This window comes from Poeciliopsis prolifica, unplaced genomic scaffold (genome assembly GCF_027474105.1).
Source record: "Poeciliopsis prolifica strain line A6 unplaced genomic scaffold, Auburn_PproV2 SCAFFOLD046, whole genome shotgun sequence".
Classification (NCBI taxonomy): Eukaryota; Metazoa; Chordata; class Actinopteri; order Cyprinodontiformes; family Poeciliidae; genus Poeciliopsis; species Poeciliopsis prolifica.
Window position 1 is genome coordinate 336,176 of NW_026562421.1, and position 27,755 is coordinate 363,930.

The 27,755-nt window shown below is 38.9% G+C and overlaps 1 protein-coding gene across 3 annotated transcripts in view; it reads left to right on the forward strand.

Annotated features, from left to right (window-relative positions):
• Positions 1 to 27,755, forward strand: part of plxna2 (plexin A2) — a 200,909-nt gene that overhangs the window by 22,184 nt on the left and 150,970 nt on the right. For all 3 annotated transcript variants that reach the window (XM_055056717.1, XM_055056716.1, XM_055056718.1), the window contains 2 exons: positions 9,647 to 10,976; positions 17,515 to 17,697. In XM_055056717.1, the coding sequence (XP_054912692.1) occupies positions 9,780 to 10,976; positions 17,515 to 17,697 (1,380 nt within the window). In that variant the 5' untranslated portion in view covers positions 9,647 to 9,779. The remainder of the gene's footprint in view (positions 1 to 9,646; positions 10,977 to 17,514; positions 17,698 to 27,755) is intronic.

Consider the following 27,755-nt stretch of genomic DNA (forward strand, 5'->3'; position numbering starts at 1 on the left):
ACTAGATTAGATTTTGTTTTCAATTAACAGCAGGACTTTGATCCTGCAAAGTCCTGCTGTACTAATACCAATACCTGATCTACTGACCAGTGAATCTTTGTGCTTGATTGGCCAGGAATCAGTGGAGTACTGCCGTAAGGATGAGGAACTCGTCTAACCTAACTGTGCAGATGAGCTAGAGGCAGACATTAAAGCGAGCTAGTCTTCTTTAAAACCTCAGCAGTATCACTCTCTAAACGCCACATTGACAGAGCAATTAATGCAAAAGTATTGCCTGCATATACCGTCTTGTGCAATTCTCTGAGAATTTATGGTTTTCCATCAGTTAACAAAAATAAAACCTTTAAAAAAATCACCCTAACTTTTCAGTGAAACTGTAATTCATGTAAAGGCTGTTTAGAGGTACTTGCCAAGTACAATGGCATATGTTGGTAACGATCGAAAGTTTATCCTATATAATTGCTGTACAGCCTTTCAAACTCAGCAATCTATTTATTTTGGTTCCTGATTCAGACCAATGCCCTCTGGATGTTTTTTTTTTTTTCTTGCACCTCTTATCTGCTGTCAGCCTAGTCCTTTTCTCTGACTCAATAACCCTGAAATGTGTTTGAGTTTATAAACTGGGAGAAAGAAGTCAATTCAGATGTAGAAAATGCACAACTGCATATTTTTGATTGTTGCAGTTATAAAAATTATCTTTGCTAAACTTCCTGAAGTGTAACATTTAATTTGGAGTCCCAGTTGATTCAGTTTTAGTTGCATGCTTCATTTCAACACAGCCTCCTAAATACTTTATGGGACAAAATTACTCCCATTTTGCCGGAGCTCACAATATCGTGTGCTCCAGCTGTGTATGCCCTTATCGTTAATATTTCACGTAGGGAGATGTCACTCACCAACGCAGTCTTACTCCTGAATGGCTAATGGCTGCTTTCAGTCCACAGTGCTAACATCAGCACATTCACATTGAATCTTTGAGCATTGCAGCATAACAAGACCTTCTGGCTTTCCCAATTGTGACATAATCAGAACTTGCCTTTAGTTTTCCTGAAGGAAGTTCTAAATTATAGAGAAAAAAAATGAAAATTATAAAACTTGTATTTGAAAAAACACACAAAGAAAGATGTGTTGTTTTCTGGAGAATATTGGATATTCTGTTACACCCCAATCTAACAGGTTTAGTGCTATTTGTTTTTCAGCATTAGGTACACCTCTGCTAATTCTGATGAAATTCTTTTCCTTGCCATAGATATCGTACTACTGTATTGACTTTCAAAGTGACAACAGCATGCTTTTAGGCTCGTCATGACCCTGCAATTTGATATGATGTGTATAGTGTCAATCAAAAAGCCTGATCCAGTCTAAGCTGAGGTAGGATATCTGATCCTGTGGTCTCTCATCTGACATCCTTCTTTTGTTGTTTATTTTCTCCACCGGCCGAGAATTCCCTCTCCTCTCACCAGAGCCCTTTACAATTTAGATTTATGGAAATGCCTCCTAATAGAAATCTGCTCTCCCTGGATGACAGACAGCAATGATGAGGTAAAACCCACCAGTAAAGCTGTAGTGGGAGTGCCCGGTAGGATTATTCCTTAGGCATGAGCCTCCAAACAGGCAAAATACACAGAGGTTTTTTAGTAAAAGTAAGGTTGTAGTGGAGGGGAAAGGGGACAATTTAAGTAAGTGCACCTGTCTTCAGGCGAGCCTTTGATTGGTGGCATGGATTACACCCTGGTTCAGCTAGTGTAAGAATATATGAGCTTGTGTTTGTAAGTAATTCCAGCTGTATGAGGACAAACAAAAATCACTAGAATGACAATGACGCTATATTCTTTCTCGGCGGTTGCTCTAGATTTTAGATGTAGTACAACAGCATGTGTTTTCTCAAGCAAAGTTCAAAGTGTGTGAAGCAAGAGGGGGGCAGAGGAGAAGCAGAGTTGAAAGTAAATATTAGATGCAAGTACACTTGTTTGCATTCAAGGGTACCACCTATCCTAGGATCCTGTGTCTTTGTAGGGGAATATTTATGTGTAGTTGTGTGTTCTTTTGTTCTAAAAAAAGTAAAGGCAGTCTGGAACATTGGGGCTGCTTTCACTTGGTGCAATTCAGTGGAAAACAATTAAAGGCCTGGCTGTGGGCCTCTCAACTCAGACCGTCATGAGCAAGTGTGCTGATATGGGTCACTAACAAAGATAGTCATATTAGGCACTGAATGCAAGTGCTCTCTGTGAGTGCCCTCAAAACATATGCTTAATTGTGACTAAGTGTGCATTAATGCATCACGCGTCAGTAGCTTACAGCAGTTAGCCACAGCTCAGAGGTTCTTGCATGTTAAAAGTGCTAAGAGATGAAAACTGAACCGTTTCAGAAAAGGTCAAAATAAAAATGTACAGAGCGGTGAAGTTATATCGGTCCTGCCTATAAAACTACATCATGTCCCTCAAACCTTTTCACAGTGTGTCATATGTGTCATCTTGAAGAAATTGATGTAATGGACCACCAAAAAAGTACGGTAGCTTATACTTCCAAAGTAGAAAAAAAAACCCTGAAGTCTGTTTTGTTTTCAACTCCTAAAATTCAGTACAACTAGTTGTAGCCCTGGTTGTATGCTTAGGAGTTGTTCTGGTACAATTAGCCTCTTCAAATGATTTCTGAACAACTTCCATGTCTTTGCTGAAAGAAAATATTCCAATATCATGATGTTTATCACCATCACGATTCGCCACAGAAATAGTGTGATAAGAATAGTATGTGCTGTTAATCTCTTATGGTTAGCATTTTACTGGCATGTTTACCAAATATGGGGCTTTTACATCACAGATGTGTTTATACAAATGACATGCTGGGAGATTATCTTTAATAATTAGTTGACCTATGAGGTAATCAAGACATATTCATGGTTCTTTTCCAGGCATGTTCAATTCAGAATTTTAAGCAATACTTAAAAAAAATATTGTCGTGTCTTTAGTGTGTTGGTCTGACATATTCCAAGATTGAGATTGAGTTTGTCCTTAAGCTTTGACAAAAGACATTTGTGATGGTAGTAGCCATTCACTGTCATCTCCTCCACTTTTTGAGCCAGTTTGATAATTGGTGCCGAGACAACAGTGCATGAAAGCGGAGTGAAATTATCGCTTGTGATTTAGAGGGGTTTTATTTTCCTGCTTTGCTGTTGTCATTTCCAGGCAGTGTTTTGGAATGTTGAACTGATGCAGAATATAGTTTTTCTGTTCTTTTATTTTTTCAGATTCTGGCAACGTGAGACACTGAAGAAGAGAAAAAATAATTTCCTATTGAGTCCAAAAATAATACTTAAATATAACTCGGCCCCAACTCGAGATGTCAGGAAGTCAGCTCAGAGTTTCTTTCCTACTCAGTAGAAGGAAAGAAAGAAACCTAATGGACTAACCTCCACTGCTGCTTCTTTATGGGGAAAATTTGCCTTTAGAGAAGATTAAACTTGATATTTTTTAAAATTCAAATTACTACCTCCAATAAAAATCTTCCCAGGCAATGTGTTACATATTATTTAAACCATTTTTACTGACCATGTTGTTTGTTGATTTATTTCTCCCAAACTGTCTCTTTGATTTGCCGCATATCCCTTTTACTTAAGCTCTCAGATTTCACGCTTTACATTAATCAGTCTGGGAATAACGCATTAATCCAAGGCATGAAATTATCGTCTCCCATTTTCATTTCTTTTGCAGCAACAATAGATTTAGCTCTGTAAACGGATTTGGTTCATGTGCTTTATCTTTTGCAATACAATTGCTGTAAATATGAATTTAGGAGATCAAACAAATTTGGCTACATTGTTAAGAAGCTTAGTATATGAGGACAAAAAAAAAAAAGGAAAGTCACATAAACCTAGGACCTGCTTTTAACTCCAGGCTCCAGAGGCCAAAGCTTCCCTTCTGGTGTCAGTTTGCTGGCTTCTCGGTTGTCCTCGGGCTGTTGTGTCCACAATCTTCAGTGGTGGTTTGTTAAACCTATCATTTTGAATCTTATAATTTTCTCCTTCCTCGTTTAAGGCAGCTGCTGCCTCTTAGCATCTTTTGGCGTACCACAATGTAGCTCCTGTGATGGCATAATTCCCGATGGCAGTGGAAATCACCCACATTTCATCAATGGTCCCACAGTCAGTCACGACAGTGACAGAGCACATGCAGCCCCTGGGATCAGCCTGTTTTGAACTCGAAAACTGGCTAGCCAAGTGTGCCAATACTGTGTTTTGTCTTCCTGACTGCTCATTATGAATAGGAAGTTTAGCAAAAACTCTTTTCTCCAAGCTATGATCACAGCTTGCATGTGTGCTGGAATCTAAGACTCTCTTCACTCCTTTTTTCTTTTCTTGCCATGTCAGCAACGTGTATGCAAAAATAGTTTGCAGAATATATATTTACTGATATTTAGATGCTTTTGTATTACTTTTTATTTGGTACCTCACAAATACACTGTTTGCCAAAAAGAATGTTTTGCTTTTCAATTTTACTTGTACTTATGGTTTCTGATAGTCATATTTGATTTTATGTCCAAAATTATGAAAGACATAATTGCATGACAAGAAAATTAGATCAAGCCAGCTAAACACATGACCAAAAGATGCCAACAAGTGAAGTTATGTTTGTAACAAAGATCACAATTGCAATCCCAAATAAAACTATTAATAGCAAGTTCATGAACGTCAGATGTGAGTTCATAAGGTGAAGTTCAATGAGATAAATTGTCTATTAAGGAATGTCAAATTTAGAAGAATATCTGGCAGATATCAGCATCTAGACCTAAAAATCCAGCATGCCACAGATAAAATGCTCTGTGGCAAATCTTGTCTGTTGTTGTTTTCCATAAACGTGAATAGCTTATTATGACTAAAACTGATCTGAAATCTGAGGTTGACCTTGTTATTTTAACACTGATGTGAACCAGGATATGTCCTCCTCCAGGATATTCCTAACTAGAATATTTTATACTAGTGAGTTTTATTGGGATAATGTAAAATGTGAATGGAAGCAGCTGGAAGTCTTGCATTACAAACCTTAATTAGGGCATGCTTTATCTGTCAAGGCTTAGTTATATTGTTGTCCAAACAGCATTTGAGAACACTGCCTGTCATGCCATTCAAAATTAGTCAGTTTATTTTAGTGTTTTCACAACAACATACATTTTTTCCCCTCATTTAGTTAATAAAAACTGAACATGAGTTGCTCCTGCACTTGTTTTTACTGTGTAATTTGGAGGATGAATGTTTTGAGATGCCGCTTATTGATTTTATTTAATATTAGTTGTAGATGTCAGCAAACATTTTTACTGGCAGAGTACACATAAAAACAGTAAATCAGTTTTTTTCAGCTGAACTCTATGCTCACAAATATGTACATTATCTCAATGGTTTGTTTGCTGACTCTATATGTTGTTATTGTGATATAAAGTCTGTTCTATTTCCTTAGCCATGGATTATTCCTTCACTTGATGCAAAACATCTGTTCATGTTCACAAAACTCACTAACCTTTCCTACATAAAATGTCTTTGAGGAAGGTAGGAGTGCTCACTCCATCCTTTTCTGTGTTGCCATTAAGCAGCCACACATCCATTCAGTGTTTTTCCATTAGCAGGTCTTTTTTGTCAATCAGTTTATAATAGGAAATGTCATTGTCCATATATGTTAGAGCTTTTCTGTCAGAGGACTTTGCACAAAAGACTCTTTGCATGTCAGGAATGTGTTATTTTACAAAAAGACAGATTGTTATTTATATTACCAGGTTAAAAAAAAAAATAACTGAGGTCATGATGCTTCCACACTAACCCGATTTGAGAAGCTTTGTTTGGTTTGGTTGTTAGAGGTATAGATGCATTGCTGTGACTCAACTGCTGTGAGAGATGAAATAGGAAAGAAAAAGGTGCTTTTGTTGCTAAAAGTTTAAGGCTTCTGACTTAAATTACCCATTAAAAGTTATAAATGTTTCTCCCTTATTTTCTACCTAGACAATAGTTGTATTTATTGCAGCAACAGTCATGCCCTCTTCTTTTTGAGGTTAGTTGATGATTGTATTTATCTATGAATCATTCCTGAATGCATTTATATGTTAATGTCCATCTCTGTTAACTCTGACACCTAATAAACTAAACAAAGACACGGCTTTGAAGTATAGAGCACAAGGGGTGATCCGGTATTGGGTTTATTCTTTTCACGTCTGCTCCACAGCTGCAAAGCACAGAGAAAGTCCATGTCATGTGCAACAAAGAGGTGGTCATGCAATCAACTTAAACAAAGACTTTGTTCCCCATGTCGTTGAAAGCAATATGAATGGACAACCTTGGTGGAGCCTTCGTTTTATTTGTGACGCTCTATGTCTGTGCAGCTGTAGCCTCAACATGATGCGGTTATTTTTCGCAATGACTTGGGAGGAAGACCAAAATAATGAGGAGAGGAAGAAGAGATAGATGGGAGTAAATGTTGAACACACATACAATTAAGGGTGGAGGGTGTAGCAAAAAACAAAAAAGCCCCAAGGAGCAAAAGGCAGTGGGGCTTGTGCAAAAAGCTAGCTCAGCAGGAGGCTCATTATTCCACCAACGGGATCCACTTTGCACATCCAGCTTGTGCAAACTCACACAAAAGAGCGTAGCAGCATGCAGGCAGCAGAAAGTGAGAGTGAGGGTCTGCCTCTTGCTGCCTTTTTTTAGAGGCAGTGACACTTTTATGGCCATGCTAATAAAGTGCCTCTGGGATACGGTACCTCCCACACCTCCGCCTATACGCACGCCAAGAACAGCTTGATTGGGCCTTAAGACTTGTGTTTATGGACACATGGATCAATACACTTCCTCAGGGTCTATATTTAAAACGGAAATGTGCAGTGTGCTCACAGATAGAAGTAGAGGATGGGGACATCGAAATGGCCATTATGTGATTTAAAGCAAGGTCTATGACATCATTCTGATGGAATCCCACATCAGTTATACCCATCCACATCGCCTTGCTTTCAAACTTGTAGTGCCAAGCGGTTGTTCATTTAAGGTGCAGTGGCTTGATTATTCCAGCCACATCTTTCACCCTTGAATCCCTTAGCCCTAGCTGGCGGCAAATGCAAATCTGGAGCGTGACAAATGATGTAAGGCCGCCTCTGACACGTTCCAGCCCTTGGCTTCCCCATGTCGCTCCCCAGCTTACCTCCCTCAGCTCCACAGTAATTACCCTTGTTGGATCGCTACGCCTGATCATAGTTGATTTTGGGATGCACTGCCATTCTCTCCACTTGTTAGCCTCTCACACTGCCTAGTTCTGATAGAGTGCACTGATAATACGGAGGGAACAAGATGAGACACAAACACACATGCATGCATTCACACTTGACTGTATGTTGTACGTGATTGTTGCAGTGGTGATTAATCCCTTTATTATCTAATCATACAAGCAAAGATTGGAATAAAAAGATAAAAAAACAGCAGTGTTTAAAAGAGAGCAATTAATAGATTCTAATTTTGTAAATTGTGCCTTGTGAAGGTCAAGGAGTGAGGAAAAGTGTGCATAGAAGTGGTTTCCAATTTGTTCTCAGTTTGTTCCAGTAATAAGATCCAGACATTTTCTTCCAATGGATGAGATAATTAACTGATAGGGACAGACCACATAGAGCTCCATCTTTTGGTTTATTGCACACATGGAGCACCATCCCTGCTGCCAAATCAAAGCACAATGTCACAAAATGAAGACTTTTCTGATTTCTGTTTGAAATGAAGTGTTCAAAATTGCAAGAAAATATATGAACTTAAGTCAGCAAAACTGATGTTCAACATTCTTTGCTTTACAAAAATGTTCATACCCATTGTTTTCATATTTTGTCACCTGACACCCAGAAACCTCAAATATTTTTTTTAAAGATTGAACACAACATTATGTAACATAATTGTTCTGTGAAAAGAAAAAGATTAAGAATTTTCAGAATGTTGTTTTCTTCCAATGAAAACAACATTACTGCATTTCTCAGTAAAAAGCTGAGAAATGCTTTTAAATTTCATTTAAAGTGTGCATTTAAATTTCAGCTTCCGGGTCGATGGTTTTTAGAACCATCTTATGCTGCAATTACAGGTAAAATCCTCTGGGGGTATGTTTCTACCAGTTATCCCAACCTAGGGCCTAATTTTTTATCTCATTCTTCTTTGCTGCTTTGATTGCTCATTTTAAAGTCTTGCCACACATATTTAGCAGGATTTAGATGTGGACTTTGACTGGGCCAGTCTGAAACTGAAAAATGCTTTTATCCAATTCATTCCATAATTGGTTTGTCTCTATGCTGGCCTGCATAGGGGTGAATATTCACCCCTGTCTCAAATCTTTTGCAGGACCTCACACGGGGCTGTCAAAATTCAGTCCTCAAGGGCTGAGTACCTGTAACTTTTAGATGTGGCTCTGCTTCAACAGCCAGTCAAATAATCAGGTCATTAGCAGGACTCTGTAGAACTTAACTGCATACTGAGAAGGTAATTTAGCGATTTTATTGGTGTGTTGGATTAGAGACATTTAAAAGCTTTCGGAAACCCTGGCCTTCAGGGACCGGAGTTCAACGCGTCTTTTATTATTGCCCTGTATTTAAGTGTGTCCAACACCCCAGCAACTCTCACCAGCTGACCTGGGAATGCTTAAAAAAAGCTTCCCTGCAGCTCGATGCTGACACCACTATATTTCACCATGGGGATTGTGTGTTGAGGGTGAAGCGCCGTGATAATTTTCAGTCTTGCACAGTATTTTGCATGTGGGCCAAAAATGTTACACGTTTGTCTTATCTCACCAGAGCACCTTTTTTCACATGCTTTTTGTGTCCCCTAAAATTAATTGGTTGTGGCAAATATTAAATTGGACTTCTTTTACTTTATTTTGAAAATGTTGTCACTTTTCTTGGTTTTCATGATGCTATTTGGTTTTCATGATGCTATTTGTAAACTAATGTTCTCTAACAAACCTCTGGTGGCTTTAAAGAGCAGTTGTGTTTTACACAGAGAAAATGACTCCTTTTATTAATGGCAAACATTTCACTGTTTGTTATTAAGAGATATGAGTAATGGGGGCTGGAATCAAAAATATAAAATATGTAGAAAAAAAATGTAAGGGGTGGAAATACCTTTGTAAGTTACTGTAGACTATACAGTCATCACCACAACTTTATAGTCATCAAATTTTTCTTTTTCATGGATGAATGCCTAAATTAAAACTTAACACTAAGTATTATACAATTCTTATTAAAGAATCCAGGTTAGATGTAAGATGGTGTTTGATGGTGATGTAAAATGCAGTGAGTCATTGCTGTGTGTCCAAGGCTCTCTGTGGGCTGCGTCTTTGTTCCACATTCTTGTTCTTAGAAACTGATTGGCCAGTGTGCGACATTAGCATCGTTTGTATGAGTCAGGTCAGGCTAATTTCCTGTGATGTAACCTGAATGTGCTTCCTGCATTGTCTTGCCCTATCCAGCAACTTGCTTTGAATGTGTGCCATAATCATTTCCACATATTGCCTCTTCAACCCAGTACCTCTTTTGCAACCCTTTGCCCTTCTAATGCGGAGCATTTATACTGGTCATGAGTTTCTTTGTTTGAATGCAACTCTTGCTGAGATGTCTAACTTCTTCTTTTCTCATTTTCTATTTTCAGAAACATGTGAAGGTTCTTGTGAAAGTTCGACCCGCAAGTTGGTCTTCATCAACAAAAAGGCAACGATCACCCTTCTCTTCCTCTAAACCATTCTGTCTGCTTATTCAGCGGTTTCCTTGCAGGACAAGTGAACATGGATGGTCAAAAGGTCAAAGACAGAACTTTTACACATTGTCCCAAGATGGGAGCAGTTGCGACTCTTTTGTTCTTCTGGCTTTTAGCGGTTCCTGCCACAGATGGGCAGACCTTCAATAGTTTCCACCCAGAACGACGAGATTGGGTTTTTAATCACCTGACTGTTCACCAAGCCACTGGTGCATTATATGTTGGAGCAGTCAACCGTGTGTACAAGCTGTCAGGCAACCTCACCCTCCTTGTTTCCCATGATACAGGCCCAAAGGATGACAATAAGGCCTGCTACCCTCCTCTAATTGTACAGCCCTGTTCTGAGCCCCTTGTACCCACCAACAATGTCAACAAGCTCCTCCTCATTGATTATTCACAAAATCGGCTGCTGGCCTGTGGCAGCCTCTACCAAGGTGTGTGTAAACTCCTCAGATTGGATGACCTATTTATCTTAGTGGAGCCTTCCCACAAGAAGGAGCACTACCTCTCCAGTGTCAATCAGACAGGGACCATGTATGGGGTGATTGTGCCGTCACAGGGCCAGGATGCAACACTTTTTATCGGCACAGCAGTGGATGGTAAACAAGACTATTTTCCCACTCTTTCCAGCCGAAAGTTGCCACGTGATCCGGAATCTTCTGCCATGCTTGACTACGAGTTGCATACTGATTTTGTGTCCTCTCTTATAAAGATACCGTCAGACACACTAGCGCTTGTCTCACACTTTGACATCTACTATGTTTATGGCTTTGCAAGTGGAAGCTTTGTTTACTTCCTGACTGTTCAGCCAGAGACACCGGAGAACAGCATGTCATCAAGCGGATCCAGCAGCGATCTCTTCTACACGTCCCGCATTGTTCGTCTCTGTAAGGATGACCGCAAATTTCACTCCTACGTCTCTCTGCCCATCGGCTGTGTGAAGAACGGCATTGAGTATCGCCTGCTGCAGGCTGCTTACCTCGGCAAGCCGGGGCGCATTCTCGCTGCTTCGCTCAACTTAAGTGTCCAAGATGATGTGCTGTTCACAGTCTTCTCCAAGGGCCAGAAACAGTTCCATCGACCACCAGATGACTCAGCGCTCTGCGTCTTCACCATCCGAGACATCAATGCGAGAATCAAGGAGCGCCTGCAGTCCTGCTATCAGGGAGAAGGAAACCTGGAGCTCAACTGGCTCCTTGGGAAGGATGTGCAGTGCACTAAAGCGGTGAGTTGCTCTTTATGAAAACACACACTTTACAAACAAAAATACGGAGATAAACGTTCATCCTGGGTTCATCTCTTAGCTGATCACGGTCATGAAAGTCTTTGTGGAAAAAGCTACATTAGTTTACTGAAGGTTTATTTTGCGCTCTTAAGTGAGACTATTTTCTGAAATGGTCATTTAAATAGTTTCACATGAGTACTAATACCCCTTGCACTTTTGAAAATGTTAACCACAGACTTTACTGTATTTTATTGGCATTTTTTGGCTGTCCCATTTACTCTTCTACCCTAAATAAAAATTCCAGTGCTATTAGTTTTCTTCAGAAGTCATCTAAACAGTGGAGTCAGAATGGGCCAGAAGGATCATGGTTATGGAGCAGCTGGAAAAATCATTAACTCAAGCGGGAAAATCTGTTGTCAAGACAACTGTTTGCAACTGTTGTGCCATTTTCAAATCTGGCCTTTATGGAACAGTGACAAGAAAGTATACTAATACAGAAAGCCATAAGTATTGATGTGTGCAGTTTTTCTGCTGAGGAAAGTGCAATTGTATGGAAGAAGATACGCTGGTCAAATGAGGTTAAATTTAGCATGAAAGACTTATTGTTTGGCACAAAACTAACACTGGACACATACCCAGTACACCGTCTGCATGGCCAAACATGGTTAAACATGAGTATAGAGGACTTTGTTCTTATTGGAAAGAAAACCTCTTTGTGAAAGCATGTGAGAGGTTTTCCTTCCAGCAGGAAAAGAAGCCTAAACTCATTTCCAGAGCTACTATAAAACAATTAAGTATATTAATTTTAGAATTCAGAGTTGAACAGTCAAAATTTAATCTACGTATGGAAAAGGGTTAAAAGTTTGTATTTACTGATCTTATATGTGACCAAGCCAGAGCCACATTGCAAAGTAAAACGTACAAAAATGTCAGTTCCCAGATGTGCAAATGCACCCCATACTTTTCATATTTTAATGATAAACAAAGGCAGAAAATCATTTATCCTATCATTTCAATTTCAACATAATGCACAACTGGAGCTGGTTTATCATAGTTAATCCCAGAGAAGTTTATGGTTTTATTGTGAGAAATATTGGGAATAAGGGGTATAAGTACTTTCCTAATATAGTTCACTTACAAAATTAGTAAAGGGTCTTGGAGCTGTCAAACAACTTCTACATCTGAAGTGGTTTACTCCTCTGATAAAAGATACAAAACTGTAAGAGAATGTATTAAGTTTCTCAGTGAGCCTAAACTGCACAGTGCCTTTAGGGGGGCGTTTGTTGTAATAAAAATAAACACAGCAATCATCCGGAAATGTTTCTGACTGCCTGGCATTTCATGCTTTCTATTATCAAATGACTCTAACACTACTTGTAATGATGTCAAATTGTTTTGTTGCTCTGATATCAGGGAACATCCACTTTCAAGTGCATTTCAGGGAGACATATTCATAAATTACGCAGGCTTTATTTTTCTTTACAAGCATCAAAGTGATTTTCTCTGAGCGCAGTCAAAATAAATGCTCTACTCAATGGAGAGTGTGCATGCATGTGTGTGTGTTTGGGGGAAGATTTAAGAGGGAGGGTGTCTAGGGGCTGCTCCAATTCGTCTACTTATGATGCTGGTGTAGATCACACACCAGTCCATTCCCTCTAAAGTTCCTAATTATCCCATAATAAAAAGGCTGTGTATCTGTTACATGTTGTCAAGTAGAATTAAGTTCCTTGATTCTCCTTTGGTCCCAGGAGGCTGCAGTCCTCTGTGCTTTCACTCCGCTACCCACTAATAGGAATTTAAGATTATTAAGAATTAATGACTTCTGACTGACTGTTTTATGTTATATGTCTGCATTTGCACAGAATTTCTTGCCAGTCTTGGCCATTCACATGTGCATTGTCAGGTTTAATGATGTCTGTGTCGCTTATTGTGATGAAAACCACCGATTATCTCCATTGTTTGCTAATCCCCTTTAGAGAGCCCAATGGATCTTTCTCATTAAAATCCACAAATTCTCCACCTCACAATGTCAGCTGTGAGGAGTAAGACATTTTCTTAAGAAACTGGTGGTTGGGTTTTTATTAGCTCTGCTGAGAAGAAAAGGATGTTGCATGCAGCAAAGTGGGTGTAAGAAGGTGTTCAGTGGTGACAGTGCTGTGACTGTGAGCCTTGTTATCCGCCAGAGCTTGAATTAGAGCGTTTTTCCACCTTCCCAGAAGAGTCCCCAATCATCCCAGTGTGCGCTGACTGTTGCCAGCTGTTACCTGCAAGGCCCGCTCCTCCCACTCCATCCTGCAGGCATGCACTGCCAATGACGTTCTGCTGTCCTCTTGGATTAAAGGCTACATGGCCTCTGTGTGTGTTTTGCCAGAGAGACGAGAGAAATGTCAAACATGCTCCTTTAAACTGTGCTCTCATGCTCGATGAGCAGCCAATAAATCCATAGTGTATTATAGATTATGCAAAGAGATGCCGACAGATACAGGAGTTTTAAATCATTACAAGCTGCTTTTAGCAGCCAGATATGTCAGCCTTGCTCATGTTGAACAGAAATTCCTCTTTCACATAGTTCGTCAAATGAATAGGGAGCGTGGTGCCTCTGTTGCCCATTGATGAAGTTGTGTAAAAAGCCCTAAAATTAAGTCCTTTTTGTTGCAGCACCATTACTTTCCTGAAAAAATTTAGAAAAGCTGACCCTTAATGTGAGCATATTTTAGTGGAGAAAAAAAATTCAGGTTAAGAAATAATTGATTTTGCAGGCACAAATGTTAGTAAACCAACTATAAATTTGGGATATTTTATTCTAAAGTTTGGAGGTTCATACAGAGTGACTCTCTGGTTTTATGTAGTAGTATGTTTGGAATCCATCCTTTTATTTTTGTTCTTGAGGATAATGTCGTTTGCTGCAAATCTTACACTAGGTTTCTCAATCTCAATCTTACATCAAAGACACTGGACCCATTTGTTGCCAAATGGCTCAATTCTCATGTCATCCAAACCACGAACATGGTTCCAGTGAACATCCTAGCAGAGTTTAGCAAATTTCTCATGTTTGCATTTGTGAGGATGGGCTAAAGAAAAGTATTTTTTTTTCTGGCATGAATCCCAAACAACCAGTTTGTATGTAGACAACATCTATTGGTTGTTATAGATACCAAGGTGTGTCTTCTTGCTGCAATAAGAGTGAGCTTAGGGACATCTTTTTTGCAATTCAGACCATCCACCTAATGTTGCATGATGACAAGATAAATATGACTTGTCCTAACTGTACCCAAACAAAAGTTTTATTTTCCTTTTTTTTGTATATGAGATTATGCTGTGGCAATATAAGCTGCCTTATATTCCTGCCTTATTATTGTCTTATATTGCTACACTGTGAGCCTTTCCTTTCTCAACATCTTTATCAGATATAGCTTGCACTACATTATCAAATCTTTTAGTTGTATTATTAAAGTCAAAATGATTGCAATCCAGAAAATCCTCCTGACATGAAATTATTCTTGGCCAGACCCTCCATTTAAGGTCTAGGTTCCTCCTTGTGGTTTTGTTAACTGTGCCTCAAACAGTCAAATTACACAGTGTTTCTGTGTGCCTTTCCTTCGTCTTGTTGCTAACAACAGGTAGCCAGTAAGCTCAAAGTGGACAGCTTTAATTATACACCCAGCAGATATCCTCTTTGTACACGTTGCATTGCAAGTATGCTTATGCTCTGGCATGGCTGTCGCTGGGAATGGAGCTGTGGCTGAACCAGGGGGATTCACACACACAGCAGCCAATCAAAGATTTATCACCCATCCGTTCAGCTTTCTGCCATCTGGAGATTCATGCCATCTTTGTAGTCAATCCCACAGAGGAGATTCAAGATGGGATTTTTTTGTATCCGTCTGTCTGAGTGTGTTTCTCCTCACTGACAAACACTATCATCTTGTCTTGCTTTTTGCTTTTGTGCTACCATTGAATTTATCAGTGGTGAAAGACGCTGATAGATAATGCTGATCCTGAGATTGGATTTGAAAGCAAGTGTGCTGCTAAACTTTCTTAAAATTCTTTAAAGGGTTGACCCTTGATTTAGATCCCTCTAAAATGGAATTGTCTTAAACTCAGCCAAGCTCTAACCACATACAAATTTTGTCACATCAGTGCTATACCGTGCTTTAATCAGGGTTCATTTTACAAGGTTAGTCTGTATTTAGTCTAACTACAGCTCTACTCAGGAAGCAAGGCTGTTATTTTATTTTTGGCAGGGAAAAGCCAAATAAATAAATAAATAAATATGTACATCTGCAAGATGGTGAACAACTACATTCAACCATATGGAGTCTGGAGGGATTTGGGATTTACTGCTGACTCTAAAGTGTACATCATCTGTACAATCTAGTGCTAATCGGAACCAAATGGTTTGGATCCCAACAGATCATATGTGGAGGAGCTGTTTGATTTTGAAGGAATTGAAAGTCTGGATACGAAACCTGTTCCTCAAGATGTCGTCCAAAATATTTCTACAAGTATAGCTCCAACAATTAAAGTACAGTGAAAAAGTGTAATTTTTATTTCTTATTTTAGAAGTGAAACTCATATGTAGACTTGAAAGATTTTGAGTATTGAATCTTTGATTTTAAAGTTTTAGAGCTTATTGTTAGAAATATTGCAATGATTCATTATTGACACCAAATGGAAATATAATATTGCAATCCCATGTTTTGCTAAAATTGTACAGCCATCGCCTGCACCTACTTCTCTCTGTACATGAATGTACAGAGAGACTGTTTAGAAGTTGTAAAATATTTGAACTTGTATTCATACAATTTTTGTGCCAGTTGAGTCAAAGTGGACAGTAATATGCTGGTTCTGTCAACTGTTGTTTGGAGAAGAAGAAAAGTATTGTGGATTTCATTGTCTGCTACATATTTGGCACCCCCCTTTGGAAGTGGATTTTTATTTCTGCTGTCGGCCATGTACACATTGTGTACAGATGATGAAATTTACATCACAGGATTTATGGTAGAGTGAACAGCAAAGCAAACCGGGTATAAATTTGCCTTTGGAGAAAATAAATAAAAGGAAAACAATAAAGCAAGCTTTGTAACTACAATACAGGAGGTTTTTGTTCATCATCAGCATTATTGCACTTGAAAATGTGTGCAGAAAGTGTTTGCAGAGGCTGATTTGCCTCCCATGAATGGAAATGCCACTCAAATTAGTCTGTATAAATTGTACTTCTCTGACGAGAACAAAGACAGCAACAGAGGATGCAGATGAGAGATGGATGCATTGACAGAAAGGGAACAAATGAGTTGGTGTAAGAGCACGGGGATGAATATTCAGAGGGTGTTATGGGATGTTTAAATGGTGGGGGGCTCAGTTGGATGTCTCACTTTACTCCACATGGCACATTGAGGTCACTGACACTCAAACTGTGTCAGCTGACCTGATTCAACACCAGAAACATCACTTCCTTATCTCTCATTTACCTTCCCATTCTTCATTGTTTCATCACCACTGATCTTGCAAATTTATCTAGACTGTAGAAGAGAGAGGTTTAATTCCCCCCCCCCTCCTACTCGGCATAGTTAAATAAGATCTGATTGCAGTGATATTTTCCAAATAATTGACAAAATCAGAGTCTTATTTACAACAATTATCATGCACAGTGTGCTTTCTTGCAGAGAAGTAATGGTAGGTCAGGGTAATGAGCCACATTCAGAGCAAGGTGGAGCTCAGTCAGGTGGAGCGGGTACATATTTCAGGCATAATAATAAGGCAAACTTGCATGTAATTCAAGCTCTCCGTTTTCCTTAAGCTTCTCTGTCACTCTTCACTTCTATCCCAAAGTCAGTCTGACACTGTTTCCACAGCTTTGCCTATCCATCATGCTTTACTCTCGTTTCAGCCCATTATTTTTTGCTCATAGAAAGTTCATTTTTACAATGCTTTGTATTTCAGTTTTGCCTCTATGAATAATTTCCAACAACTATCTTATTATTATATGCATTTTTAGTCACATGATTAATTCTGAGATTTCTGTTTAGTTTAACGATGCGTTCAATTCACGAGATGATACAACCTGTAATCAGTATAGAAGTTTCCAGTCTAGATTTTGACAAGTCAGTTTTTGCTTTTCTAAATCAGTCTGTATAAATTGTACAGACTGATTTAGCCAACAGAAGAAAGTGCTCAATTTTCTTTTCACATTTTCACAAAGAAAAACATGTTTATAATCTCACAGTATGTTTTTAATTAGAGATCAAGCCCCAAATCTGATAATATAGTTGGTTCTGTAACATTGGTGTTCCAGTTAGCTTCTGATTCTCATGGTGGACTAATGTTAAAACACCTATGCATATTTCAATAGATAAAGTAATCGGCTAACATTGTCAGACTTCACTTAGATAAGAAGTATTGTGGCATTTTATTTAATGTGAAATTTCATGTCATTCAAACACTGAAACTTTTGTCTGACATTTTTTTCAGATTCAGATTTTCATTTTAATTTCTCTTCACAATTAATTTTCTAACAGCTTTCCTTCTTGTTTGGCAGCCTGTGCCCATCGATGACTCCTTCTGCGGCCTGGACATCAACCAGCCACTTGGCGGCTCTCAGCTGGTGACCGGCCACACACTCTACACTGAGACTCGGGACCGCATGACCTCTGTGACCTCCTATGTCTACAATGGCTACTGTGTTGCTTTTGTGGGTACCAGGAGTGGACGTCTAAAGAAGGTAATTGCTGCGTCCTGTTCTCCCGAAACGGTTAACGCCTCTCGTGCGAGATATTTCCGCTCTCATCATTATCATAATGCACAGAAATGCAACCTGTCAAGAGTTCTTGGTGTATCGACATCATGAGGTCCTTCTATTTCTGGTCATGGGGATCATAGTCAGAGGCAAAATTATCTTCTTAGTATTAAAAGCCTGCTGTCGAACTGTCAGGGAAGGGTGATATGAGTGGCTAACTCAGTGTAATGGTCATTATCAGCTCCTCCAGCACTGTGTTCCAGTGCTGAATAACCTGAGCTGACCTATTACTTTTAATGGGCCCCTTTCTGCTTCTAGCCAACTGAAAGCATGAAAAAAAAGAGCTGCTCCATACATTAAACCCCCTAGTTGTGGTTTTGAGAGAATACTAAAGCCAGAAAGGTTAAAGGGTGCCCTGGCACTTTGCCGTGATAGAATTTCCTTCCGTTGCTACAGGACAAAAATTGCTGGATGCGCTCTGGCAAAAGGAAATGAGCCCTGTGTTCTGGGCTCAGAGATTACAAATTTGTCTGCTGGTCAGATTTGCTTGTGGTTTGTTGAGTAATTCAAGGCAGCTGTTGGCATCCATGTATATTCCACACAAACATGATTTTAAGCTACAAGTATATCGGTTGTGCATGTCGATTTTGTCACAAGGCTCGGCAAATGTTCTCTAGAAACCAGAGTGGATTCATCAAGATTTTCTTTTTAAATTGATGATCACACTTAACTGGGTAGTTAGAACTACCTGGTTATGCCAAGCATGGCATTATTTGGTGAGGAAATTTTTTTATTAGTGGAAAATGACTATTATTTGGACAAAAAAAAAAAAAAAAAAACATTTTCCACATGAAAACTGTTTTCTCAGTCTGTGAGACAAAGTGAAACTTTTATTAAATGACAAAAGGAATGAATGTATTGCAAAATTGTTCTGTTTAAAAAAAAAAATAAAATAAATTTTGAATAATCCATCCGTCCATCCATTGATCACCAATTCCCACATTGTTGATTGGGTATTGAAGTTTACCCAACATAAACTTCAATAATCTGATTATTGAAGTACCTTTCGCAGGTACATCCTGGACAGGTCACCTGGGCAACATAGACCCACACAGACATGCAATCATGCACATACACATACACTTTCACCCAATTTAGAGAAACCATTTTGACTGTCGAAGGAAACTGGAGTAGTGAGGGAAAACCCATTCAAGCACAGAAAAAGAGGCAAACGCCATGCAGAAAGACCACCGACAGGAATTTGAACCCAGGAGCTTCTTGCTGCAAAACAACAAAGTTACCGTCTTCTCCACAGTGCAGCCAGTCAGTTATTTTGCTTCCAATTTAATGTGTTAACAGATTACACTGTGGTGGTTGCATTGAGACTGAAACAAGATCATTTGATGTAATCCACTGTTTGAGCCGTTTAAAGATCTATTGCCTCTCCTTTATTTAACTAAATTAGAAAAGGCAGAAAAGATTGTTCAGATATTGTTTCATCTCTGTGTTTCCTTCCACACTTTTGCCTGTGGCTGCCTTTCGCTTCCCCACTTTTCCATTTCTGTATCATCTGCCCTGATCTCTGAAAATCCATGCTAAAAAAGACAAGCGAGCTGCTGCTGCTGTGTACGTACTCAAATTGCTTCTCACACAGCCGTGACTGTAGCCACAGTAACGGCAAGCTGAAGAAGGAATTAACCAGGATATGAGAGGAGCTCGTAGACAAAAAAAAGCAGCACAGTCCAATGCGCAGAGCACCATAATCCTGGTAGGACACATACAAAGAGTCACTAGATGAGAAAATGAGAAAAGTTTAGACTCTGATCAACTTTAATGTTCCTAAACAAAGATTTTATTTCAATGCTTGTAGTACAAAATATATATTTTTTTCTAAGCTGTGCACAGGAGAGTGTTAAATTGTTAAGAAATTGAACTGCACTCTCATCGCTTAAGATCCAAAGGCTTGTTATTCATTGAACTATCCCCATTCTCTGAATCTAACTTGCTTTTACATTTGACTAGAAAAGCAACTGCACCAGCCTCATTTTCATGCAGGTAGAATCTTGGTCAAGGTGAAGCCATTATTTGCATGGAAGCTTGTGCTTTGACCAGTTCTGACTGTTCTCCTGATGTGCATGAAAAAAAAAAGGATTACCATAACCAGCCTTCCTCTGTGTGGTTTTATGTGGCAGCATGAACAAATAAAGGTTTACTTTTTAAACTGCCTTTGACTGCCTTTGTCTCCAGAGGCAGGGGTGATGTATGTGGTGATCTTAATTCCTGGTTTTCTTTGAGATTTGACCGGCTGTTTCCAAATTTGACGGATTGTGAATTCTTCTTTTTGTTTTAAACAGTGCAACACAACAAAGGAAAAATGTGCTGCAAGGATAAAGGTATTAACTTTGTCACCAACAGAAACTTAAGGACTTGCATAACTAACTCCCACTTATGCATTGTTAAATTATAAACCTCTGTCTATTTTAATTAAAAATTGCAACATACTGCTTGCAGTTGGTTGATGCACTCAATGAGTAAGAAAAACATCAGTTTTTTATTTATTTTTATTTTTTCATTTTCACAGAGCAAATCAACAAAAAACTGATCTGGTCAATTGATTGGTGCATCTCTGTTTGAATAGTTATGTAAAAATCAAGAAGTTTGCATAATGGCAGAGTGTGCCTTTGTGCCCGAAGTGTTTTTTTATGCTTTGAGGATTATCCATTCACTGCCTTTGTCTCCAGAGGCAGGGGTGATGTATGTGGTGATCTTTGGTTGCAGCCTTTTCGCAGAAGGATGATGCAGAGCATTGTGAGAGACACAGATGAAGTAGGATGCTTCAGGCTTCCTGCTGATCTGAGCATGACACAGCTTGGGTGGCAAGCTTTGATGCTTTGCTGGTGACACAATCCTATACATGCTTTCATGCAACCAAGAAAGTAATGCAGCTGGGGAAAAGGAGTAGTGTGACAGGAGTTTGACCTAAAATATACAAATATACTTATAAATATTTATATATATATGTATAGAAATAAGTAGCAGAAAGAAGCAGTGATGGAGAAAGGAAGAAGGCATTGGGGGAGGGAAAGCGAAGGAGACCACTGAAATGTGAATTTAGTGCCGCCAGAGAAACTAGGATTGCACCGCTTCTTGTAATTGGATTGGCTCCCATCCCAAAGTTGCCCTCTCCCCATCCTTCCGTTTATTGCTTCCCCATTCAATCCCACTCCTCCTTCCCGCCCTCAAACTCGTTCTCCCTGAAGGCCGACTCTCGTATATTCTGCTGTTTTCCTGAGCGTTGCTGAAGCATGGTGAGGCATGCGGGATGGTGTTGGCGGATAGCGCTGTCTGTGTCAGGCTTTTGGGGGTGACGATGAAGGGTTAAGGGAGGTAGAAGCGGAAACTAAGGTGAGGAGAATATGTATGCAGTCAGACTGATGGCAGGAAACGATAATACTCAGTCTGTGAACCAAATTCAGGGCAGCAACAGTGGCAGTCTGAGGTCATGTGTGGAGGCCATAAGGTGATTGTATTCCTTTGTCTGACTGAGGATGCCTAGTTTTAGCAATCATGTCTAAAACCCCTCATAGAGCAAAAACACAGTCATACTGCAGGCATTTGAAAGCTGGTATTGAATAAAATTGAAAGTTCTGGTTGGGATTGGCTTTCAGCAGAAGATCCCCTTGCAACAGAAATATAGAAATGAAGGCAATTGAAAGCTAGCATATGTAAATTTTATTAACTCTTTAAATGCACCTTTATTTATATCGGTTTCTTATCTGCTTCCTCAGTTCTGAGTTCTGGGGATTGAAGTGTTGTTGGGGCTTCACCACTTTGCAAGTTGTTAAAGTCACATGTGAGACCCACCCACCCTCGTACCAGTCTTTACGGTTGTTTTGGTTGTTATCACCCTTGAGTTGTTTATCAACCTGACCAGCAATGGGGGATGTTGTGGTCCCATGTTTCAAAGTGTGAAAGGTTGTGAAACTGCCTGGGGATGAGAGTCAAGGCTGTCTTGTAGGTGTTGGATGGCTCACACCAGAGGTTTCCACTGTTTAGTGTTGATTTTTAGAGTTTAACGTCAATGGCTTTTTACACCATTTACCAAAACCTGATTTTCAAACTTATGTCTTAGATGGGTGGCTAAAGCTTCCTTTACTCTGTCCTAAAGTAGCAACACAGCATTAAAAATGTGCCAGACTGTAGCTGGGTACTGGAGGGACCTTCACAATATATTTATAAAGATATATGGCACTATGTTTAGCGAGGAAGAGGCAGATGAAACATTAGCAACAACTAATAGGTTTCATAACATTGATTTAAAATAAGAAACAAATTCAGGCTTTTGAGAATTTGTCGATCAGGTCTGAGTGATCACTAAAAACGACTCAGTTTGTATTTTGTATGCCCAATTCTTCTGCATATGGAAGACTACGCCGGGGTAAACTTACTGCACAAAGCAGCATAATCTGGTGTGTAGTACTCTGTACAGAGACACACTTCCCCTGTATGCTGTCATGTTGGTGTTTCTACCTTCACATAAGGCTGTACCTCGTGGAGAAAATGAGAAAAATCTTACATATTTATAAGGAAATTCAGCAGGTTGTTCAGAAACATTGTAAAGAAGATCCAATACATGTTACCGGATCACTGTGACAGATATTAAGTGTAGCCATCCTTGCATTAGCGTTAAAATTAGGTTTTCCAAAGTCCTGTGATCCAGTGATGTTTGAAGCCATCTTGGAGTTCCAGGAAAACATGGGGTTGCTTTAATCTAGTATAATCTAGTTTAGATGCGGCCAAAGCAGACACATTCCCACACAGCAGTGTTTCCTGACTGGTATGTTCCTTATTTTCTACTGATATTTTTTTGAACGCAGTGAATTTTAAGGATTGACTACACAATATAATATTGACTAGGTATTTATCCATAAATCTGCATCTTTAACTCTCATTCTATCAACCTTTTTATGTGTAACTCTTTATGAAGTTGCCTTTATCAACATCTGATGAAATTATGCTTTCTATAACCTGGTTGATTCACATTATTTTTTATTTTTGCTACATTTCAAAGGTTTGCTTAAAATTCATGTGACAGTTTGATGGAAACGTAGCATGTGTCTGTTTAATTTTGAAGTGTTACTGCAATAAACCATGGGGGAATAAAATGTACTCCTGCACATGATGTGCTTTTCTTTTCATCATGCACTGATAGATAATCAGGAAGCGGCTTGGATAATATGGTCTGCAGCTGATGTGGACGACTTAAAAGGGTGGTTCAGGTGTTTTAACTGGACAAACGTCCTGTAGAACTGGTTCACAAATTAGAGGATGCATGGACCCATTGCATGGCTCCCACAGTGGCCTGAAAAACAGCAGGGTTTGTGTGTGGTGTGCAAACAGTGACACTGAGGGAAGCAGCTGATCATAAGGCATAAAACGCTACAGACTTGAAAGGCTTGTAAAAGCCGGCAGCTGCTACTACAGAGCCCCGGTGGTGGACATGTGGTCTAACCACCCCCCTTCTGAGCTCACTTTTACTCGTCTATGCTCTTTTACTCCACAAACATGCCTTTGAGAATTAGTCCTTAAATTTGTCACACTCGGGAGGGAATGATCTGAGACCTCTGTCTGTCTGGCCTGTAAGCCCAGAGGCTGCTCACCTGCTTTGGTGTGGCCTGGCTTTGCCCGACATTGATGGTCATGAGGGAATGGGGAATAATACTTGCACTGTTTTCCCCAGTTCTCTGGATTTGGGCTTATTGAAGCTGTTTTCTATAAGATGATAGACAAAGGTGGTTGGAGGTAAATGTAAAAGTAATGAGAGTAGCATCAGTGGGAAAAGAGTAGAGAAGTACGACAAAAAAACAACGTTAACTCTGAAATAGCTACTACCAAGGAGCAGCTAAAGCACTAAGAGGAAGCAGATTTGTTCCAGTAGAGCAATTGTAAGCTCTGTGTCCTGAACCCACTACAACCCACATCCATGTAAACACATAATTATATAAATATATCTGACATGCAATTATGAACCTTGTTCACCAGTAAAAGTTGATAGTTTGTGTGTTTTCGTGGGATTGGAGCCAACTGAGATTAAAGGAACTGAATTATATTAATTATCATGGATTGCCATCGCTGGTATGTGGGGAATTAAAATCAATATGCCACTAAAAGACACACAATTACAAAACAAAGGAACTATTTCAAGTGCCTCCAGGTTGACTTGGTTAACAATTATCCTAACAATGATTTTTCACTGAGTCGCTTGTGTAATAATTATTGCCTCACAGTTTGAAAAATTTGTCCTAATTACTCTTACATTAACTAAATAATAGAATTTAGTTAATGTTTTTCTTAAATATATTAATAAAGAGGCACGTTACATTAATTCAGTTATTATTTTAACTACAACAGCAGCTTTCTACCTGATATTCCTTGCAGCTATTGTAAGAAGTCACTCTCCTAGTTTTTCAGGGATAATTCAAATCAAAATGAACTACCATTGAAATCTGTTTGCCCACTGGCACCAAGTAGCTCGGAGCCTGGCATTGCCTTGAGAAACTGCTTCTGCTAGAGGAAACATTTTCCCTCCCAACACAACTTCACTGCACTACCAAAGAGAGGCTTAAACTTAATGAGAAATTTCCACAAACTACAAAAAGAGGTCAATATTTTGTTTTATCATTCAGGCCTCAGGCAACGCGTAGCTCTCAGAGAGAATGTTGAATGCCCACGAAAAGAATATGTTGCCTAATCTAAAAGCTTGGTCAAAACCTAACATACAGGATTTCTATTGACCATTGATCTATTAATTGTGGCATTTGGAAAGTCCTGAAGATTCACCTTAATTCTTAGAGGAAGGGTTACAATTTCACCCTTGTTTCAGAAAACAACCGATTAGAGTTTTGTTTTGTTGCGTCCTTGTCAAATTTTGTGAATATCAAATTCAGGGTCTTCTAATTTAAATACTACAATTAACAACAGTTGAAATATTCTGTCAACTTTCACAGAGTTATAAACAGAACTAGAACATGATTTTTTCACCATTTTAAAATAAAGACAAAATGATTAAGTCATACACTAGTTACTTCTGTTACAGCTGAATGAACCACAGTCATGTCTCAATAAATCATGGAAAGTCTTCTTTTTCATGGCTTCCTAAATCTCACATCTTCTTAGTGATAATAATAATAATAATAATAATAATAATAATAATAATAATAATAATAATAAACACACCTCATTGATTTTGAGTCGTCTTACTTTAGTAACATCTTCCTTAACAAAGGTTGTTGTCTGTGGGGTTTTCTTTGCATTGCACTGCCCAGTCCAATGCAAATCATCCTGTTCATCCAGGAAACTGGCCCGTTTCAGTCACACGCCATTTTTGATTTATTGGAACCTGTAAATATGAGCACAAGTTTTGCTATCAATCAGATTTAATTTTCCTTGAACAGTCTGAAAATCTGAAAATTCATATTTTTTCTTCTGTACAAATCAGAAAGAAAGAGAATCTTATTTCAGAGTTCTGTATAATCTTTTTTATCTCTTCACTTTGTTAGATTCAGATGTGTTAGTTTTCTTTTATTACTTTGTAAAAAAAATTGACAAGACCAGAAATCAGTACTGGTCAGTAAAAGCCTCATTGGTGGATCGTTATTTGTGCTAAATGTTATTTTTTGCCTGAAACAATTACCTGAATTAGCTAATTGCTAACTTGTTCATGGAGTTGTGAACTGGCAAGATGTCTGCGTGACCTTTTCAGAGCCCAGCCTCCACTTGACCCCCTGCTGTTGGGATCTTAACCTTGGACCAGATGCAGCGGTGTCCAGCGGCAGCCCAAGGCAGCAGGAGCAGGCTGTGCCTTTCATGGCTGTCTTTAAAGCACAAGCCTCTTTATCTGACAGACCTGGTCCAGGCTTCTCTAAACAGTCCACTGTTAAAAGGCCAGTGCAAAACTGAGAGCCCCTGCCGTTCCATTCATCCAAGCTTTATATCTGGCTTTTTTTTTTTTTTACTCCTCAGCCAGCTAAATTCACTCGCTTTCTGAGCATCGTTCTTTCTTACTCCCTATCTTCTCAGGGAGTTAAATGTAACTTGGTCATCCAGATGTATTCTTATTTTTTCCCCTTTCTTCCCTGCTTTTATTCCCGCTTCTTTTTTGCTCCTTTCTCCATCTTAGTCTCCCACTCTCTCTCCCAGTCTATTTTTCCTGCTTTTCCCCCCGCATAGACTATTACAATGACGCCGCCTACCCTGCAGTGATCTCATTAATCACATTCAAACAGCTCTCTGTTGCTGTCTCTCTGCTTCTCTGTGTCTCCCTCTCCTTTCACTTCCTCTAATTGCTTGCTCTTTTCTCTGCCAGTGTCTCAAAGGAAGTGTTTTTCATTATCTAACAACAAGAGACAAATACTTATACTGTGCATACATTTTAGATGGATTTTAGACATGTAGGCTTAATTTAGCTGACAGATATGCAGTTGCGTGTATTCATTCAAGCATAATTGATTCCCAGAAGCCTTTAAAGGGTGGATCTCTTAGGTGTCTGAGTATGTAAAGATGCTGTGGTCTGCTTATTCATTATCTATCACAGACAGGACATTTTTACTCCAAGCCAGGCATTAGATTTTACTTATTAGATATGTTATTGGTTGTGGCTTTTATTTTTATTAGTAAAACAAATTACCCTGTTGAGTGCTTCCCATAATTGGACTTCACTTCGTGAGTGGGATTAATTAGCCAATTGTTTTTTTACAGTTACTCTTACTCAAAGACTGGCCACTGAAAACCACAAGAAAAATAAACATTTCTGTCATCCAGTGGAAGTTTATTTTTCTGTGGACTGAATCCAATGTAGGTAAATTTTCCTTGTATTTTACTTTTGCAAAAAAACATTTTGCACAAACTCTAGGATCTGTAGATGATGAAAAGCAGCAGATCTGCTTTAATGCAAGGTCTGTTGCACTTGACTTTGTGATTTATCTCAGTGAACGTAGAAGTTGTGTCATTCAAACTTAGAAACACCACTTGACAATGGTGTTTCTATAAATGATGCAAGTATGGATTTAAAAAGAAATTACACACATGAACACAATCTAAATATATTTTATTTTTGCAATTTACAAGTTAGATTATTATTATTTGTATGGTTTGAAAACTATTAAATCATAAAGGTCAACTTAGTTTTTCTGGCACTGCTACTTATTTTAACTTAATTTTTTGTCTTTTTTTGCCAAAGGCAGAACAAGCAAAGTTGCTGTAACATTTTATATTTCCAACAATTAAAGAGTACCTTTCTCACTCAGTCACACTGAAACTACAAAGCAGTTGTCGTTTTTGCTCTGAGTTGCCAGCTGGCATAGGATTTTATCTTTTCTTCCATAGCTTCTCCGTTGACCTTGCTGAGAAAAAAACCCAAAACAACAAAGAACAAACTAGAAGAGAATAAACATCTTTAGAAAAGATTGAAAAAAAAATGAAATAGATTAGAGCAACATCTGTCAAAGTGGATGGCTGGCTCACTGCCAGAGTTTATTGATTTGCTTTACAAACCACTTGAATGAGCCAGATAACTGTGATTAGCCAATTCATTACTGCTGGCTAGAGTGGTCTAAAATTAGATAAAAAGGGAGAATGGGAAGGACAGTGAGGGGAGGAAGCAGAGTGTGTGCAAAGTCTAACTTCATAAACTTGCACAGTAATTCTCAGTGTGACCCACAATGGTTGGGAGATTTTTCAAGTGCTTGATGAATTTTCCATATTTTCCATGCAACCTAATAATCATCTTCATTAGCAACGAGTTGAAAACAAAAAAAAGATCATCATGCATTGTTTATGTGTTTGATGGCATGCATAATGTTTGTAGATTATCAAAGGAACCAAAACAACAACCTCTCATCTACTTTGCAAATGTGTGTGCTTCCATTTCAAGTGGCTTTTCAAGTTGCATAGCACCACTCAATCTCAGAAACGAGAACAGTTCTGGCTTTGATGATATACTAAAGTGTTGTCTATGCCAAGGCAAAGTGAGTGTGACAGCGACT